General features: G+C 38.5%; 1 protein-coding gene across 1 annotated transcript in view; it reads left to right on the top strand.

Moving 5' to 3' along the window:
- Positions 1–19698, top strand: part of syn3 (synapsin III) — a 67260-nt gene that overhangs the window by 5794 nt on the left and 41768 nt on the right. Inside the window, exons 2-6 of the mRNA XM_079870160.1 lie at positions 4721–5065; positions 8757–8814; positions 14127–14218; positions 17160–17316; positions 19608–19697. Coding sequence (XP_079726286.1) covers positions 4740–5065; positions 8757–8814; positions 14127–14218; positions 17160–17316; positions 19608–19697 — 723 coding nt within the window. The 5' untranslated portion in view covers positions 4721–4739. The remainder of the gene's footprint in view (positions 1–4720; positions 5066–8756; positions 8815–14126; positions 14219–17159; positions 17317–19607; position 19698) is intronic.

Genomic DNA, 19698 nt, shown 5'->3' with positions numbered 1-19698 from the left:
TGAGTGTGAGCGGTTGAGTGAGTGAGTGATTGAGTGAGTGAGTGTGAGTGAGTGAGTGAGTGAGTGTGTGAGAGTGAGTGAGTGAGTGAGTGAGTGAGGCAGGGCTGCAGTCTGAGCCCGACTCTATTCAACATCTACATCAATGATCTGGCATCAGCGCTGGAGAGCTCTACTGCGCCCGGCCTCACTCTACAGGGGTCAGAGGTCAGATGTCTGCTGTACGCGGATGACCTGGTCCTGCTGTCCCGCACACCTGAGGGCCTTCAGCAGAGCCTGGCCCTGCTGGAACAATACTGTCACGACTGGGCCCTGACAGTCAATCTGGACAAAACCAGAGTCATGGTGTTCCAGAAGAAAGCCCGATCTCAGGCACACAAACACCAGTTCCTGTATAAAGGCCATGTTCTGCAGCACAGCTCTAGCTACAGATATCTGGGCATCGACATCAGCGCTTCGGGACGCTTCGGTCTGGCTGTGAAAACACTCGGTGAAAAGGCTCGGAGGGCTTTCTATGCTATAAAGTCACGATGTGGACACTTAAAATTACCCATTAAAACCTGGATAAAATTATATAATTCAATAATAAAACCAATAATTTTATATGGATGTGAAATTTGGGGACCAGTACTAAATTGTAAAAATTGGGATAAAACATCAGTAGAAAAATTACAATTGGAAATTGGCAAAAATATTCTCGGGGTTCACAGAAACACGTCCACTGCCGCCTGCAGGGCTGAGCTGGGCCTGTACCCGCTGAACATCGAGATCCAGAGGAGATGTGTTCAGTTCTGGCATCATCTCCATCAGTCTGACCCAGAGTCAGTGCAATATAAAGCCCTCCTCGCCAATGAAACCTCAGCAGAACCTCATCCTCTGAACACACTCGCTCTCCAACTCGTCCATCAGACTATACTCCCCATCAACCCCAAACATATCATTAAAGAAATCCACAAACATCTAAAAGACACCCATGATGAATCACTAAAAGCACATTTTGCCCTCCAGAATAAACTCCAATGTTACTCGACCCTCAATAGAACCACTAAATTGGCCAGTTATCTATTTATTAAACATTTTAAAGAAAGACAAATCCTCTCCAAATACAGATTAAGTGACCATGATCTAGAGATAGAGAGAGGAAGACATAGACTAACATGGACAGAGAGAGAGCAGAGGATCTGTAGACACTGTGACCTACAGCACATCGAGGATGAGGAACACTTTCTGCTCTTCTGCTCTAAATACTCCAGTATAAGAGAAACCTTTCTGCCCAGATTTGAAATCTTGATTCCATCATTCTTTGAACTGAGTGACACTGAGAAAATGTTCTTCTTACTGGGAGAAGATGATAGTACAGCTGCACTCGCGGCTAAATATGTGTTAGCTATTCACAACGCCAGAGTCAGCTAATTCTCTAGAGAGACCCACTGTATTTATTCATTTATTAGGATAGATTGTGTTTATTTATCTATTTATTTATATTTACTATGCTACATATGACATGATCTATACATATATGTTTTATTTGTTTTATTATTTATATATAATATGTTGATGCTTTGGCAACATTGTGTTACACAGTCATGCTAATAAAGCTCATTTTGAATTGAATTGAATTGAGTGAGTGAGTGAGTGAGTGAGTGTGAGTGAGTGAGTGAGTGAGTGAGTGAGTGTGTGAGTGAGTGAGTGAGTGAGTGAGTGTGAGCGGTTGAGTGAGTAAACATGTTTGAGTATGTGAGTAAATGTGTTTGAGTATGTATGTGAGTGAGTGAGTGAGTGAGTGAGTGAGTGAGTGAGTGTGAGCGGTTGAGTGAGCGAGTGAGTGAGTGAGTGTGTGAGAGTGTGTGAGTGAGTGAGTGAGTGTGTGAGAGTGTGAGAGTGTGTGAGTGAGTGAGTGAGTGAGTGAGTGTGTGAGAGTGTGTGAGTGAGTGAGTGAGTGAGTGAGTGAGTGTGAGCGGTTGAGTGAGCGAGTGAGTAAATGTGTTTGAGTGAGTGAGTGAGTGAGTGTGTGTGTGAGTGAGTGAGTGAGTGTGAGCGGTTGAGTGAGCGAGTGAGTAAATGTGTTTGAGTGAGTGAGTGAGTGAGTGAGTGTGTGTGTGAGTGAGTGTTGTGTGTGTGAGTGTGTGTGCGTGCGTGCGTGCGTGCGTGAGTGAGTGAATGAGTGAGTGTGTGTGCGTGCGTGCGTGTGAGTGAGTGAGTGAGTGAGTGTGTGTGTGTGTGTGTGTGTGTGTGTGAGTGTGTGTGTGTGAGTGTGTGTGTGTGTGTGTGAGTGAGTGAGTGAGTGAGTGAGTGTGTGTGTGTGTGTGTGTGTGTGTGTGTGTGTGTGTGAGTGAGTGAGTGAGTGAGTGAGTGAGTGAGTGAGTGAGTGAGTGAGTGAGTGAGTGAGTGAGTGTGTGAGTGAGTGAGTGAGTGAGTGAGTGTGTGAGTGAGTGAGTGAGTGAGTGTGAGCGGTTGAGTGAGCGAGTGAGTAAATGTGTTTGAGTGAGTGAGTGAGTGAGTGAGTGTGTGTGTGAGTGAGTGTTGTGTGTGTGAGTGTGCGTGCGTGCGTGCGTGCGTGCGTGAGTGAGTGAATGAGTGAGTGAGTGTGTGTGCGTGCGTGCGTGCGAGTGAGTGAGTGTGTGTGTGTGTGTGTGTGTGTGTGTGTGTGTGAGTGTGTGTGTGTGAGTGTGTGTGTGTGTGTGTGTGAGTGAGTGAGTGAGTGAGTGTGTGTGTGTGTGTGTGTGTGTGTGTGTGTGTGTGAGTGAGTGAGTGAGTGAGTGAGTGTGTGAGTGAGTGAGTGTGTGAGTGAGTGAGTGAGTGAGTGAGTGAGTGAGTGTGTGTGTGAGTGAGTGAGTGAGTGAGTGAGTGAGTGTGTGTGTGAGTGAGTGAGTGAGTGAGTGTGTGAGTGAGTGAGTGTGTGAGTGAGTGAGTGAGTGAGTGTGTGAGTGAGTGAGTGAGTGAGTGAGTGTTTGAGTGAGTGAGTGAGTGAGTGTGTGTGTGAGTGAGTGAGTGAGTGAGTGAGTGAGTGAGTGAGTGAGTGTGTGAGTGAGTGAGTGAGTGAGTGAGTGAGTGAGTGAGTGAGTGTGTGAGTGAGTGAGTGAGTGAGTGAGTGAGTGAGTGTGTGAGTGAGTGAGTGAGTGAGTGTGAGCGGTTGAGTGAGTAAACATGTTTGAGTATGTGAGTAAATGTGTTTGAGTGAGTGAGTGAGTGAGTGAGTGAGTGAGTGAGTGAGTGAGTGAGTGTGAGCGGTTGAGTGAGCGAGTGAGTGAGTGAGTGTGTGAGAGTGTGTGAGTGAGTGAGTGAGTGTGTGAGAGTGTGAGAGTGTGTGAGTGAGTGAGTGAGTGAGTGAGTGTGTGTGTGAGAGTGTGTGAGTGAGTGAGTGAGTGAGTGAGTGTGAGCGGTTGAGTGAGCGAGTGAGTAAATGTGTTTGAGTGAGTGAGTGAGTGAGTGTGTGTGTGAGTGAGTGAGTGAGTGTGAGCGGTTGAGTGAGCGAGTGAGTAAATGTGTTTGAGTGAGTGAGTGAGTGAGTGAGTGTGTGTGTGAGTGAGTGTTGTGTGTGTGAGTGTGTGTGCGTGCGTGCGTGCGTGCGTGAGTGAGTGAATGAGTGAGTGTGTGTGCGTGCGTGCGTGTGAGTGAGTGAGTGAGTGAGTGTGTGTGTGTGTGTGTGTGTGTGTGTGAGTGTGTGTGTGTGAGTGTGTGTGTGTGTGTGTGAGTGAGTGAGTGAGTGAGTGAGTGTGTGTGTGTGTGTGTGTGTGTGTGTGTGTGTGTGTGTGAGTGAGTGAGTGAGTGAGTGAGTGAGTGAGTGAGTGAGTGAGTGAGTGAGTGAGTGTGTGAGTGAGTGAGTGAGTGAGTGAGTGAGTGTGTGAGTGAGTGAGTGAGTGAGTGTGAGCGGTTGAGTGAGCGAGTGAGTAAATGTGTTTGAGTGAGTGAGTGAGTGAGTGAGTGTGTGTGTGAGTGAGTGAGTGAATGAGTGAGTGAGTGTGTGTGCGTGCGTGCGTGCGAGTGAGTGAGTGTGTGTGTGTGTGTGTGTGTGTGTGTGTGTGTGTGTGAGTGTGTGTGTGTGAGTGTGTGTGTGTGTGTGTGTGAGTGAGTGAGTGAGTGAGTGTGTGTGTGTGTGTGTGTGTGTGTGTGTGTGTGTGTGAGTGAGTGAGTGAGTGAGTGAGTGTGTGAGTGAGTGAGTGTGTGAGTGAGTGAGTGAGTGAGTGAGTGAGTGAGTGAGTGTGTGTGTGAGTGAGTGAGTGAGTGAGTGAGTGAGTGTGTGTGTGAGTGAGTGAGTGAGTGAGTGTGTGAGTGAGTGAGTGTGTGAGTGAGTGAGTGAGTGAGTGTGTGAGTGAGTGAGTGAGTGAGTGAGTGTTTGAGTGAGTGAGTGAGTGAGTGTGTGTGTGAGTGAGTGAGTGAGTGAGTGAGTGAGTGAGTGAGTGAGTGTGTGAGTGAGTGAGTGAGTGAGTGAGTGAGTGAGTGAGTGAGTGAGTGAGTGTGAGATGATGAAGTCCCTGCAGTATTTTTAGCTCGACTCTGTAACGGCACGAGAGAATCATAATATTAATAATAATATAATTGGCAGAATCTGAGAGCTGAGAGTTAGTTTCATATTGAAAGTGTGAAATGTCCTGAGAGTTGAATTCAGTTTCAGACTGTGATCAGTGAAGTCGTGTGTGTTGTTGATCCCTGCAGTCAGACTCGTTAATCTAATGACTTGTGTTTAATGATCTGTGTGTGTGTGTGTGTGTGTGTTTCTCAGATTACCCAGCAGCTTCAGCATGAATTACCTGCGCAGGCGTCTGTCGGACAGCAGCTTCGTGGCTAACCTGCCCAACGGCTACATGACGGAGCGATCCAGCAGCTCCAGCAGCTCTCCAGCGTCACCGGCCACTGAGCGCCGACCTCTGACCCCGGTGACCCCGGCGACCCCGACCCCGGCGACCCCGACCCCGGTGACCCCGGGGTTCCTCAGCTCCTTCTCCAGCGTGGTGAAGACGGCTCAGATCGCCAGCGCTGTTCAGGCTAAAGCCTCCGCCGCTCCTGCTAAGCCTAGCGTACGCAAACCCAGAGTCCTGCTGGTCATCGACGACCCGCACACTGACTGGTGAGAGACTACATTAATACAAAATATGAAGAAATCATGGAAATTCATAAAAAAAATTAATTAAAAAAAATCATGGAAATGAATAAAATCAGAAAAAGTCTTGAAATTAATAAAATAAAAATAGAGATCATGAATATTAATAAAATCTGAAAAAAGTCATGGAAATTAATAAAATAAAAATAGAAATCATGAATATTAATAAAATCTGAAAAAAGTCATGGAAATTAATAAAATAAAAATAGAAATCATAAATATGAATAAAATCTGAAAAAAGTCATGGAAATTTATTTAAAAAAAATCATGGATATTAATAAAATCAGAAAAAGTCATGGAAATTAATAAAAATACATCATGGATGTTAATAAAATCAGAAAAAGTCATGGAAATTAATAAAATAAACATAGAAATCATGAATATTATTAAAATCTGAAAAAAGTCATGGAAATTAATAAAAATAAATCATGGAAATTAATAAAATAAAATAAAAAATGATGGAAATTCATAAAATAAAATAAAAATCATGGATATTAATAAACTCAGAAAAAGTCAAAAAGCCTCCGCACACGCAGACGCTCCTCCTGCTAATCCAGAGTTCTGCTGGTCATTGACGACCCGCACACTGACTGGTGAGAGACACGGGTCACGTGACCACACACGGGTCACGTGACCACATCAGCTCTGTTTACCAGGGGCACGTTCAAGTTCAAAACGGTGTGCAACGGGGTTTGAGATACGTTTTCTCTTGTTTGGTGGGTGTGTCAGAACTGCAGTCCAATCAGCAGCAACATGCATATAAAGCACGCGGTATTAAAGTGAACTCGCACAATGGGTTCAAGGAAAGTAATTTACAAATGTGTTCGATGCAGCTCGGTATACGCAACAACTGAGGATATTAGAAGACATGTCTGTCGTAAGTTTTATTGTAAAAATATAGGATATCAACATAATGATGTAGTTGTTTATATTTTTAGCTTCATTGCAAGTGTATGACATTTGGTATAGAAATAAACAATGGTAATTAAGTGCTTTTCCTAAAAATGAGAAAGAAAATACAGGGTATTAAGACAGTATGAACTACAAATAAAGTCAGTATGTGAGGCTAAATAGATGTGTTTTAGTCTGAGTTAGGGAAGATGTGCTTCAGTTTCAGCAATCCCTTCACTCGACTGGGATGTTCTCTTGTGTTCTGGGCGGCAAGTGCAGTAACTGTAACATCGGGCATATTATATAGTATTAAACACATATTTATACCGACTTCATCAGGCTCAGAAAATTCTTCACAAAGAACATAAAGAATGGCCTTCTCAGCTGCCATAGTTGCAACTCTTGCGTCATCAGAACAGTGTGTTCAACGCATCACCGTCTCTGTTTAAAGAACGTTGTGCAGCGTTCTGTCGGGCTGAACGCAGACCAGCCCAAGCACACTAGAGGGCTTTAAAATATTTTAAAAAGGTAAAAATCTTACAACGGAATGGAAATTAATACAATTTTACAAAGTCATGAAAAGTAATAATCCAATACACAAGAATTAATAAAAAATGTCACAATTCATGGAACATAATAATAAAATCAGAAAAAGTCATGGGAATTAATAAAAATGTAAAAACAAATCATGAAAATTAATTAAATTAAAAGATCATAGAATTTAATAAAATCTGAAAATGTCATAGAAAGTAATACAATTTTTTATAATTATGGAAATTAATATAATTACATAAATCATAGAAATTAATTAAATCTGAAAAAGTCATGGAAATAAAAAATAAATTAAAAAATAAAAAAGTTTTTTTTTTTAAATCATAGAAATTAATCAAACTAAAAAAGAAATCATGGAAATTAACAAAATCTGAAAAAGTCATAGAAAAGAATAAAGGAAAATATGGAAATTAAAAATAGAATCTGAAAAAATCACAGAAATTAATAAAATATTTAAAAGTGATTGAAATGAATAATGACATCATGATCTAAAAGAGTCATGGAAATTAATTAATTTAAAAAAGTCACATAAATAAAAAAAAATCTGAAAAGTCATGGAAATTAAAATATAAAATAAAATAAAAAGTCATGGAAATTTCTACAGCAAATATACATTTTATTCGAGTTATGCCAAGCTCTGAAATATTTGATTGAGTTGAAACAGCTGAGAAATTGCCTTTTGTGAGTTTAAAAACTCTATTCCGTAATAACAAACAAGTGGAAAAGTCATATAAATACATTATTGAACCCTGAAGAACATGCGTATTATGAAACTTGGATTTAAACTTAGATTAAAATGAATTTGATTCGAATTTGAATAGAATCTATATTTGTAAAGCGGTTCTGTGGGAGCAGCCGAAGCACTGACTGTGTTTCACCACTAGAGGGAGTGAGGGTCCATCACAGACCAGCAGGTGGCGCTAGAGAAACACACACACACACACACACACACACACACACACAAACACTTCTCTTCATGCAATCAGAGCCGGCCTGTGAGTTAATGTGAGGCGTCATATAGAGATACACTGAGTCAGACGTTGATGTCTGGGAAACTCATCGTCTCCGACACTCTCATGAAGATCTGTGTGTGTGTGTGTGTGTGTGTGTGTGTGTGTGTGTGTGTGTGGGCATTCCTGAGTGCAGTCAGAGAGAGTCTGGGAGACTCGGACTCGTTCCCAGCGCTGATGATCGGAGTGAGGACACAAACACAGCTTCTGTCACAGCGCCTGTCTCTAAATTGAATTTAATGAATAATATTATAACAAAAATACATAATAAAATTATACTAAAATAAATAATAGCAAAATAACTCTCTTTCTCTCTCAGAATCCCTCTGAGTTTCTACTTCTGACAGGCTGATACTAATAAATAATTAATAAATAAATAATAATAGCAAAATAAATGTATAATAAATAAAATATAAGGAATAATATAGATAATGAAAATGTAAGTAGAATAAAGAATTTATAATAATATTATTAATATTAATAAACAATAATAAAATAAATAATAATAATAATTTATAAATTGAATTTAATGAATATTATTATAATCATAAAAATTTCACTAAAATAAATAATAGCAAAATTGAATATAATTAATAATAATATTATAACAAAATAACAAAAATACTTTAATCAAATAAATTAAATTAAAAATACAATCTAAAAAGTCATGGAAATTAATAATGAAATCTAAAAAAGTCATGCAAAAATGAATAAAATCTAATAAAATAAATTAAAACATATTTATCAATAAAATATAATAATAATAATAATAACAAAATAAAATAAATAATTTAAAATAATTTAAATAACAATAAATAAATAATAATTAAATAATAAATTATAAAGATAATATTAAAATAATGACATTATCATTAATAATAAATATTAAATTATAATAACATCAATAAATAATAGCTTTCAAATGAAATTAATAATAATAATAATAATATTAATAATAAAAACAAAATGAACAAATAAAATAATTTAAATAATAATAAATATACATATAAAATAATAATTAAATAAATTGTAATTTATTAATAGAATATAATAAATGATAATAACATCAATAAATAATAATTTATAAATACAATACTACTATAAATAATAATAACTCTATGAGGATTAGCTGTAATGCTCCAGTGTTTTGAGGCTGGAGATCACCGTGTTTGAGTGTTTACTGAGACATTGCTCATGTTTTCCAGGGCGAAGTACTTCAGGGGAAGGAAGCTGAACGGAGAGTACGAGATCCGTGTGGAGCAGGTGAGCCTGAAACCAGCTCCAGATGTTCACGTGACACGCCGACAACATCTGCACCGCACATCTGTGAACCGTTGTTGACTGAGGAACTGCTGCTGTTCAGCAACACACACCCCGTCTGCATCTCACACACACGACCCCGGCGCTTACAGGACCAGAAGGCCTCTGCAAACCCTTATTTACAATTAATTATATCGACGTAATCAAAGTGTGTGATCCTGGTGTAATTCCCTCCAGAAGCGTCTCACACACACGACACGAGTGTGTTCCCGAACGCTACAACACGACAGCGTTTACTGTGTTCAGTGTTTCCTTTAGGATTTTTTTTAGCAGTGGGGGCAGGTCTGTCCGAACAACCGCGCGATTCTCCGACATACACTTTAACAATCACTGCTGATAGACGGCTTTCGTACAGCCCGGGCTTTATGGTAACTTGTTTTATTAGGAGCACTTGTGTTTTTTTTCCTTTAACGGCACAATATTACTGTGCCACATTGTGTGACAAAAGTTTACCTTATGAACATTAAATATTTTCAGTTTTAGAAAAACAATTACACTGGCTGTCATAAATAAATTGCATAAAAAAAAAAAAAAAAACTAAATTCATACATTTCGTGCCTCACTAGCGATTCTTGCTTGAAGTGTGAATGTCCGCACACAAACATTGTTGGCCCTGCAGGGTTTTACCTGGGTCAAAAATGGTCTTCGGTGGCCAACACTTTAAAAAAAAAAAAAAAAAAAGCTGTGATTTTACCTCTGGATTTCATAGCTTTGTAAGATAAAATCCTTCTTTTATAGATTATTTTGGTATATAATCATATCAATATAAAAAAGCAGGGAGAAAAAGTAGCATTAAAAAGTTTATTTTAACTAATAGTCTTATTTTCTACCATCTACAATTGAATAGGCTACCATTCAGTTGTAAATGCTGTAGTTTATTAAGGCTAAATCTTGCTAACCATATAGGCTGTACTAAAGGGGGTAAGCACACCTTACGTTCTTATTTGTTCTGTAAATGATTTTTTTTAAACCCTTTACAATATGGTTTGATTTAACATTAGTTTATTACTAACATGAACCATGAGCAATACATGTTACTGAATGTATTCATCTTTATTATTCTTAATAAAAATACAGCTGTTTATTGTTTGTTCATGTTAGTTCACAGTGCATTAACTAAATGTTAACAAATACAACTTTTGATTTCAATAATGTAGGCTATTAAATGTTGAAATGAACATTAGCAAAGATTAATACATTCTGTAGAAGTGCAGTTTATTAAAAGTTAATGTTAACTAATGTAGTTATAACTAGAGTTTAATAAATGGAACCTTATTGTAAAGTGTTACCGATCTGTTATACACCGATTCAGACGTCTCGTGAGTTCAGTGTTGGAAAGATCAGTCGTTTAACCATTCATTAAAACGTGGAACCTTGCTTCGCAAAGAGAGTGCTCGCGCACACGCGACCAGAGGGCGCGCGCTCTCGCTCTCGCTCTCTCGTTCTTTTAAACATGCGCCCAGCTGTCACAAGCGCAGCAGTTTATCTACATTACACACCGGTCAAATAAGACTTTGGCGGGACGAAAAAACCGCTTTGGCGGCTGCCAAAAAAAAATCTTCGATCGGGTCAGTCGCACAAGTGCGCCTAAATATCTTTTCATGATCGCACACAGACATATTTAGGCGCAAATGCGAGTGAAATGGTCGCACTGTAGAGCCCTAACGTTACCGTGGCGGCAAAAATTTTGCCGTGGCGGGCCGCCATTAACTAATCAACATAGAGGAAACACTGGTGTTTCGTCTGACGCTCGAGACACACACTCGTTTATGATGGAGGGGAAAGAGCCACATTCCAGGAGCTCAGTTACAACAGCGCAAATGCTTTATGCGGTTTAAAGGGCACCTATTATGCAAAATTCCCTTTTACATGGTGTTAGAGCATTAATGTGTGTTAGCAGTGTGTGTACACAACCACCCTATAGTGAGAAAAATCCACACCCATAATTCATACGCACTCAGAACGAGCCGTTCGCAGATTCTGTACAGTGATGTCACTTTTGCACAAGCCCCGCCCACAACTGTTGACGGACACTGCTGTATTAGCATAGCCCCGCCCCCGAGTGTGCTGTACACACACACTATGGAAGTAAAATAATGGCAGATGTTTTTGAAACAAAAAAGCTTGTTGAATTGCACTAATTGAAAAAAATCTGCATTTGAATGGGCTGAAATTCAACATGGTCATACATTTAAGCTGTGAATATTTCAATTCAAAACATTTCACACACATTTTCATTATTAAAAATTCAATAATCCATTTTCACCTTTCAGATTTCACTTTCAAAATGTTCATTCCGTTTAAAAAAATACAGCCTATAATATTTGACAGGCCATTTTCGGTCCATTTCATTTCGCTTTATAGAATCGCTTCCACAAATTCAGTGGTTCAAATTCGACATAAAATTCAACATTTGAACATCCGGGAAGCGCAGGAATATCAGTAGATCGCCGATTCATAATCTCCATCTGCTGTTAGTCGACTTTGTCGAATTTGTAATTGCGACCGCTGACATTTCAGTGCGCGAGATTGTCCTGTTTGTGTGTGGCAGGAGCTCTTGAAGCCCCGCCCTCTTCTTGAAAGGGGGCGGGGAGCAGCAGCAGCTCATTTGCATTTAAAGACACAAAAACGGCGTGTTTTTGCTCACCCTCAAAAAGTGGCAGTTTTAACATGCTATAAAATATGATCTGTGGGGTATTTTCAGCTCAAACTTCACTAAACGCTCTGAGGACATCAGAGACTTGTTTTACATCTTGTGAAAAGGGGCATAATCGGTTCCCTTTAGCTCCGCAGCTTCAGATGTAAACAGAGCCTGAGTTCAGGCGAGTTTATCTGCAGATAAGGCTGAGGTTTATCTGCTGCTCCACAACAGAAGCTCTGTGCTCCTCCGGGCCGGCGCTCACAGTGCTGTGATGTTCTCCGACATCTGCTCGTCCTCAGCCGAGCTCCGCACATCTGGATCCAGTCCGACGCTCCAGATGTTTGTCCTCGTGGCCCTTCTGTTCAAACGTTACTCGTGTTCTTCATGACTTCAAAGTAGAGTTACTATCGTAAATTAACTATTTTTTTTAGTATTAACTAGTATTATCGTATAGCTAAAACTCAATCCATTCAAAATATTTTCATTACTTGACATATAAACTAAAATAGCTTGTTTATCTGGCTGTTTACATCTCATTTCACCACTGAGACTCTGTTTGTGCAGATATTATGAAGATGTTGAGATTATTTTGTCCTGTGTGTGTGTGTGTGTGTCTGTGTGTGTGTGTGTGTGTGTGTGTGTCTGTGTGTGTGTGTGTGTGTGTGTGTGTGTGTGTGTGTGTGTGTGTGTGTGTCTGTGTGTGTGTGTGTGTGTGTGTGTGTGTGTGTGTGTGAGTGTGTGAGCTCTGGTCATGTGGTCGGGTGAAAGGCACCTTGCATTCTTCACCCTAATGACACCCATTAGCTTCGGCTCCAAAAATACCTGCCAGGATTCCAGATGGATCATGACGCCAGCGCAGACTTGGAAAGCACTGTGGACTGTGTGTGTGTGAGTGTGTGTGTGTGTGTGTGTGTGTGTGTGTGTGTGTGTGTGTGTGTGTGTGTGTGTGTGAGAGAGAGAGAGAATATGATGACTTTTTTATAATGTGTTTCTGAAAGAGTCTCTTCTGCTCTCCACGGCTGCGTTTATTTGATCAAAAATACAGTAAAAGCAGTGAAATATTATTATAATGTAAATCAGATGTTTTCTATGTGCATATACAGTAAAGTGTCTTCAGTGTCACATGATCCTTCAGAAATCATTCTAATATGATGATTTGATGCTCAAGAGACATTTATGATTATTATCAATGATGAAAACAGCTCAGATTTTTGTGGAAACTGATACATTTTATTTTTCAGGATTCTTTGATGAATAGAAAGTTCAAAAACATTAAGGAGAAAATCCTGTTTTTCATGTTTTTTGAGAGAGGGATCTATTAGATATGTAAAATATTTTTTAATACAGCACAAAAACACTTAATTTCCCAGAATGCATCACCTGTGTTGCAGTTCACTTAATTCTTCTCATCAGATCGCAGTGATAAACTCTTCATTAGGGTTAACGAGTGTAAACTCTTCATTAGGGTTAACGAGTGTGTGTTTGGATGAGCGCAGATGTCAGCGGGAAGAAAACAGAGATCTAGCGTTTGTCTCTTGGACTTTCTCCCGTTTTTCTCTCCCAGCAAGAGAAGCCTGAATGCGAGACCGTAACCATGGCAACCCAGTCTGGCACGCCTCCCGTGCTCTCGGCCAATCGAGTGCCTTCATGCCAGCCGACCAATAGGAGTGACTTATGTGTGTGTCCTCTAACTGCTGTTTGACCTTCGTGTGAGTGTGTGTGTGTGTGTGTGTGTGTGTGTGTGTGTGTGTGTGTGTGTGTGTGTGTGTGTGTGTGTGTGAGTGTGTGAGTGTGACGTCCACGTCCTTGAATACGAGAGCGTATTGCGCGGGTTAAGTCGTTTATTATAACTCAGGGGTTTTTTTGTGTTTTTTTAAGAAATTAATACATTAAATTAATCAATTGGGTCATTTATAATGTTACAGAAGATTCTGTTTCAAATAAATGCTGTTCTTTTGAACTTTTAATTGATCAAAGAATCCTGAAAAAAATCAGTGCATCACAGTTTAAAATGCATGAAAGGAATAAATTACACTTTATTATAGAAAACAGCTGTTTTACATTATAATAATATTTCACTGTTTTATTCAGTATTTTTTTATCAAATAAATGCATAATCTTACCAATCCCAAATTTTGGACCTTCTATATTTGATGTTAATTTTATAACTAACTGTTTGATTTCTATTATTTTGGTGTTTTATATGGTGCAAAAAATATAAATATAAAGAAATATTAATAAAGTTAATGTGTGACGCTGGTTTACGGCATCAAAATATTAGATTTTGTGTTTATAGACTAGAAATCTCATATCTGTGATTCGGTGCCTTCAAAAAGCTGATTTATAGTTGTGATTAAACCGCTGGATTTCTGACCAATAGGGTGAGTTTGGGGGCGGGGCAATCTGTTTGACTGACCAATGGAAACCTGTTTGAAAACACTCATTATTTTACGTATTTTTCTCTGTTTCTTCAGCTCAGTGTGATTCTGTGTCTCGCTGATCACGTTTCTTGAGTTTAATGAGGGCTGATGGGTAACGCGCGTCATGTGACCAACTCAGAATAGGTGTAGGTTTTGTCATATTTAACTCTCAAAGCCTGTGGTGTGTGTTTCAGGCCGAGTTTTCTGAGCTCAATCTGGCGTCGTACGTGAACTCGGGCTGTACGGTGGACATGCAGGTCAACCGAGGAGGAACCAAAGTCGTCAGGTATGCAGTTTCCTCCTATATAACACACTACCAGTCAAACGCTCTGGATCGGTGAGATTTTTAATGTTTTTAAAAGAAGTCTCTTCTGCTCGCCAAGGCTGCATTTATTATATTGGAAATAAAAACAGTAATATTGTTAAATATATTTTAAAATGTAATTTATTCCTGTGATCAAAGCTGAATTTTCAGCATCATTAATCAATGTCAATATGATTCAGCTTCATATTCTAATATGATGATCTGATGCTTAAAAAAACATTAATTATTATTATCAATGTTAAAACAGTTATTTACATTTTTATTTCAGGATTCTTTGATGAATAGAAAGTTCAAAAGAACAGCATTTATCTGAAATAGAATCTTTTGTAACATTATAAATGTCTTTTCCGTAAATTTGGATTAATTTAATTCATCCTTGATGAATAAAAGTATTGATTTCTTTTATTTATTTCCCCCAAAAAATAAAACTAGAACTTTCTATTCATCAAAGAATCCTGAAATAAAACTGTTTTCAACACTGATAATAATCATAAATGTTTCTTGATCATCAGATCCTCATATTAGAGTGATTTCTGGAGGATCATGTGACACTGAAGACTGGAGTAATGATGCTGAACATTCAGCTTTGATCACAGGAATAAATTACACTTTACTATATATTCACATAGAGAACAGCTGATTTACATTATAATAATATTTCACTGTTTTACTGTAGTTTTTTGTATTTTTAATCGAATAAACGCAGCCTTGGTGAGCAGAAGAGACTTCTTTTAAAACCATTAAACTGACCGATCCAGAGCGTTTGCCTGGTAGTGTTCGACTGATGTAATATCAGGTGTGTGTGATTAAAGTCTCTCTCTGTGTCCCACTGAAGAACAATAAACCGCAGGTGTGATTTGAGACGTTGTATTAATAAACCTCATCTTAATGAAAACACATACTACAGTCTGTAGTTCCTCGCGCACACACACACACACACACACACACACACACACACACACACAGATGTCCATCATCTGCCAAACACATGGAGTCAGTGTGATTATTTACACCTGCCTCACTTAACCGCACATCTTATACTAGTTTAATAAAAGCCACTATTAATAGTTGTGCTGTAATTCAGTCTCAAAAACACAGTAAAAACAGTGAAATATTATTATAATGTAAATCATCTGTTTTCTATGTGAATATACAGTATGCTGAATGTTCAGCATCATTACTCCAGTCTTCAGTGTCACATGATCCTTCAGAAATCACTCTAATATGATGATTTGATGATCAAGAAACATTTATGATTATTATCAGTTTTGAGAACAGTGATACATTTTATTTCTCAGGATTCTTTGATGAATATAAAGTTCAAAAGAACAGCATTTATCTGAAAAATAATCTTTTGTAACACTGTTAATGTCTTTTACTGTCGCTTTGGATCAATTGAACGCGTCCTTGATGAATTAAAGTATTAATTTCTGAGGGATAGTGAACAAACCAAAACTATTTTACACAATGAAAGCGGCTCATTTTCTGCTCACATTTCTGAGATGCTGCCATGCAAAAAAAACAGTTCCTGTAAGTATTTTTGTCTTGTTTTCAAGGTGAAGTATCCTTGGAATAAGGACGATACGATATCAAGACTTGTTTTCATAGATTTTGTGTTTAATATCAGTGTGTTTTGTCTTTCTGCACTGGCAGATTATACACTTGTTTTCACTTGTTTATGAAAAAGTCAGTACAGCAAGACAAAATACACGCGTATCAATGAGAGAATCTTTGCAAATCTGAGAATGATAAGTAAATGTATCTTGTTTTAAAAAAATTAGCTGTCTGTTTCAATGACTGGAGAGAGTGTGTCCAGGATGATGAGAAACACACTCGTCAGACCGAATGTACATGTTTGGATTCTGAGCCTCTGACGTGGATCTTCATAATGGTGTTTTTGTGCGTTTATCTGTGTGTTTCTCAGCACATGTTCGCGCAGTGACAGATATGATGGTGCAGCTGCTGCGCTTCGTCTCAATCGGATCATTTGCTGCACATTCTTCTGCGTTCCTCGAACACACAGGCGCTTTTAAGAGCTTCTGTTCAGTCTGTAATCATCATCTGCTCTTTCTATTTCTAGATGCTTTCAAAAAGATTGAATCCAATATTTTGTGATAGTATAGCATAATGAGAGATTCATAAGCAATTTAAAAGGCGGAAAAGGCAATTTTCAGCACAAGGGATAACAGTAATAATGACGGCGCTGTTAAACCAGCAGTTAACTTGTCTTCAGATGCTTAAACCAGCAGTTAACTAGCGCTCAGACTCTTAAACCAGCAGTTAACTAGCGTTCAGACGCTTAAACCGGCAGTTAACTAGCGTTTAGAAGCTTAAACCAGCAGTTAACTAGCGTTCAGACGCTTAAACCGGCAGTTAACTAGCGTTCAGACGCTTAAACCGGCAGTTAACTAGCGTTGAGATGATTAAACCAGCAGTTAACTGGTGTTCAGATGATTAAACCAGCAGTTAACTAGCGTTCAGATGATTAAACCAGCAGTTAACTAGCGTTCAGACGCTTAAACCAGCAGTTAACTAGCGTTCAGACGCTTAAACCAGCAGTTAACTAGCGTTCAGATGCTTAAACCAGCAGTTAACTAGCATTCAAACGCATAAACCAGCAGTTAACTAGCGTTGAGATGATTAAACCAGCAGTTAACTGGTGTTCAGATGATTAAACCAGCAGTTAACTAGCGTTCAGATGATTAAACCAGCAGTTAACTAGCGTTCAGATGATTAAACCAGCAGTTAATTAGCGTTCAGATGATTAAACCAGCAGTTAACTAGTGTTCAGACAACAGTTAACTAGTTTAGAAGACTTGCTCCAGTGATCCTCATTTATACTTGTGAATGAAATGCTTTTAAATGATTCTGTGCATCCCTGATTTAGTTTTTCTCTCTCCAGATCGTTCAAGCCAGATTTTGTGCTGGTCCGCCAGCACGCCTACAGCATGACCCCGGGCGAGGACTTCAGGAGCCTCGTGATCGGCCTGCACTACGGGGCCGTTCCCAGCGTTAACTCGCTCTTCTCCATCTATAACTTCTGCAGCAAACCCTGGGTGGTGCGTTTATTATCCGTTAATACCGAGAGAACAGTCACACAGCCAGAGTTTGTTAGTGAAGCACAGGAACAGGTTTTATGAGCACATGGCAGACACACAAAAATGGACCTATTTAAAAACACACATATACACACACACACTTTACACAAGCTTTCAACTTCTTCAATGAGAGTAAAACAGGTCTGATCTGAGCAGAAGGTTTGTGTTACGTAGACAAAATATTGTTATAAAAACTTGAGTTGGAGGCTGAGACCAAACGCTCTTATTCCAAACCATCAGTTAACTAGTGTTCAGATTATTAAACTAGCAGTTAACTAGTGTTCAGATTATTAAACTAGCAGCTAACTAGTGTTCAGACGCTTAAACCAGTAGTTAACTAGTGTTCAGATGATTAAACTAGCAGTTAACTAGTGTTCAGATGCTTAAACCAGCAGTTAACTAGTGTTCAGATTATTAAACTAGCAGTTAACTAGTGTTCAGATTATTAAACTAGCAGCTAACTAGTGTTCAGACGCTTAAACCAGTAGTTAACTAGTGTTCAGATGATTAAACTAGCAGTTAACTAGTGTTCAGATGCTTAAACCAGCAGTTAACTAGTGTTCAGACGCTTAAACCAGCAGTTAACTAGTGTTCAGATGATTAAACCAGCAGTTAACTAGTGTTCAGATGCTTAAACCAGCAGTTAACTAGCGTTCAGCTTAAACCAGCAGTTAACTAGTGTTCAGGTGATTAAACCAGCAGTTGACTAGCGTTCAGACGCTTAAACCAGCAGTTAACTAGCGTTCAGAGTTCAGACGCTTAAACCAGCAGTTAACTAGTGTTCAGACGCTTAAACCAGCAGTTAACTAGTGTTCAGGTGATTAAACCAGCAGTTAACTAGCGTTCAGACGCTTAAACCAGCAGTTAACTAGTGTTCAGGTGATTAAACCAGCAGTTGACTAGCGTTCAGACGCTTAAACCAGCAGTTAACTAGCGTTCAGACGCTCAAACCAGCATATAACTAGTGTTCAGGTGATTAAACCAGCAGTTAACTAGCGTTCAGACGCTTAAACCAGCAGTTAACTAGTGTTCAGGTGATTAAACCAGCAGTTGACTAGCATTCAGACGCTTAAACCAGCAGTTAACTAGCGTTCAGACGCTTAAACCAGCAGTTAACTAGTGTTCAGGTGATTAAACCAGCAGTTAACTAGCGTTCAGACGCTTAAACCAGCAGTTAACCAGCGTTGAGATGATTAAACCAGCAGTTAACTAGTGTTCAGGTGATTAAACCAGCAGTTGACTAGCGTTTAGACGCTTAAACCAGCAGTTAACTAGTGTTCAGACGCTTAAACCAGCAGTTAACTAGCGTTCAGATGATTAAACTAGCAGTTATCTACATTAGTTAACATGAACTAATAATGAACCGCACTCATACAGCATTTAATCTTTATTAATGTTAATTTCAACATTTACTAATACTTTATTAAAATCTTGTTAACATTAGTTAATGCACTGTAACATGAACAGCTGTATTTTTATTAACTAACGTTAACAAAGATGAACAAATACAGTAACAAATGGATTACTCATGGTTAGTTCATGTTAGTTAATACATTAATGAACCTTATTGTAAAGTGTGTTACACAGAAAAAGTTCTCAATTTAGATTTATATTAAATATTATTTTTAAAAAATTCTTTCCCCAAAGACAAAAACAAAGATTATTTACTATATAGACCATACATTATCAATATATTTTCTTTAGACATAAGCCAAAATGTTACACTGCAAAACATGATTTTCTTCCGTACAAATGTCTTAAATCAAGATGCATTTACTAGAGAAGCAAAATGACTAGATATACAGTGCATTACAATTAATGCATTAAAAACAAGGTTTCATTTGTTAACTACATTATTTAACATGAAATAAACCATTTATTAATCTTAGTTGATGTTAATTTTACTAATACATTATTCAGATCAAAAGTTATATGTTAATATTATTTAAAAGCTAAAATGTCCTAAGAATGAACAGTTGTATTTTTATTTACTAACATAAACAAAGAATGATGAATTATTGTATTAAATGTATTGTTTGTTGTTAGTTAATGTAAGTGCATTGGGAACTTATTGTAAAATCTCAGTAAAATACATTATAGGCATCAAGTAAAGTGTTACCAAAGTCGTTTTAGAGGTGGAGTGAGTTTTGATGGAAGATGAGGAAGACAAACTTTGTGTTCTTTATAATAATGAATCACTCAGGAACATAAAAACGCTTGTGTTGATGTGTTTTTGTGTCTTCATTCTGCAGTTCTCTCACATGATCAAGCTCTATCAGAATCTGGGTCCAGAGAAGTTCCCGCTCAATGAGCAAACCTTCTTTCCCAACCACACACAGATGG

Source organism: Squalius cephalus (assembly GCF_949319135.1).
Source record: "Squalius cephalus genome assembly, chromosome: 4".
Lineage (NCBI taxonomy): Eukaryota > Metazoa > Chordata > Actinopteri > Cypriniformes > Leuciscidae > Squalius > Squalius cephalus.
The sequence above is the reverse complement of the archived record's forward strand: the minus strand, read 5'-3'. Positions and strand labels throughout refer to the sequence as shown.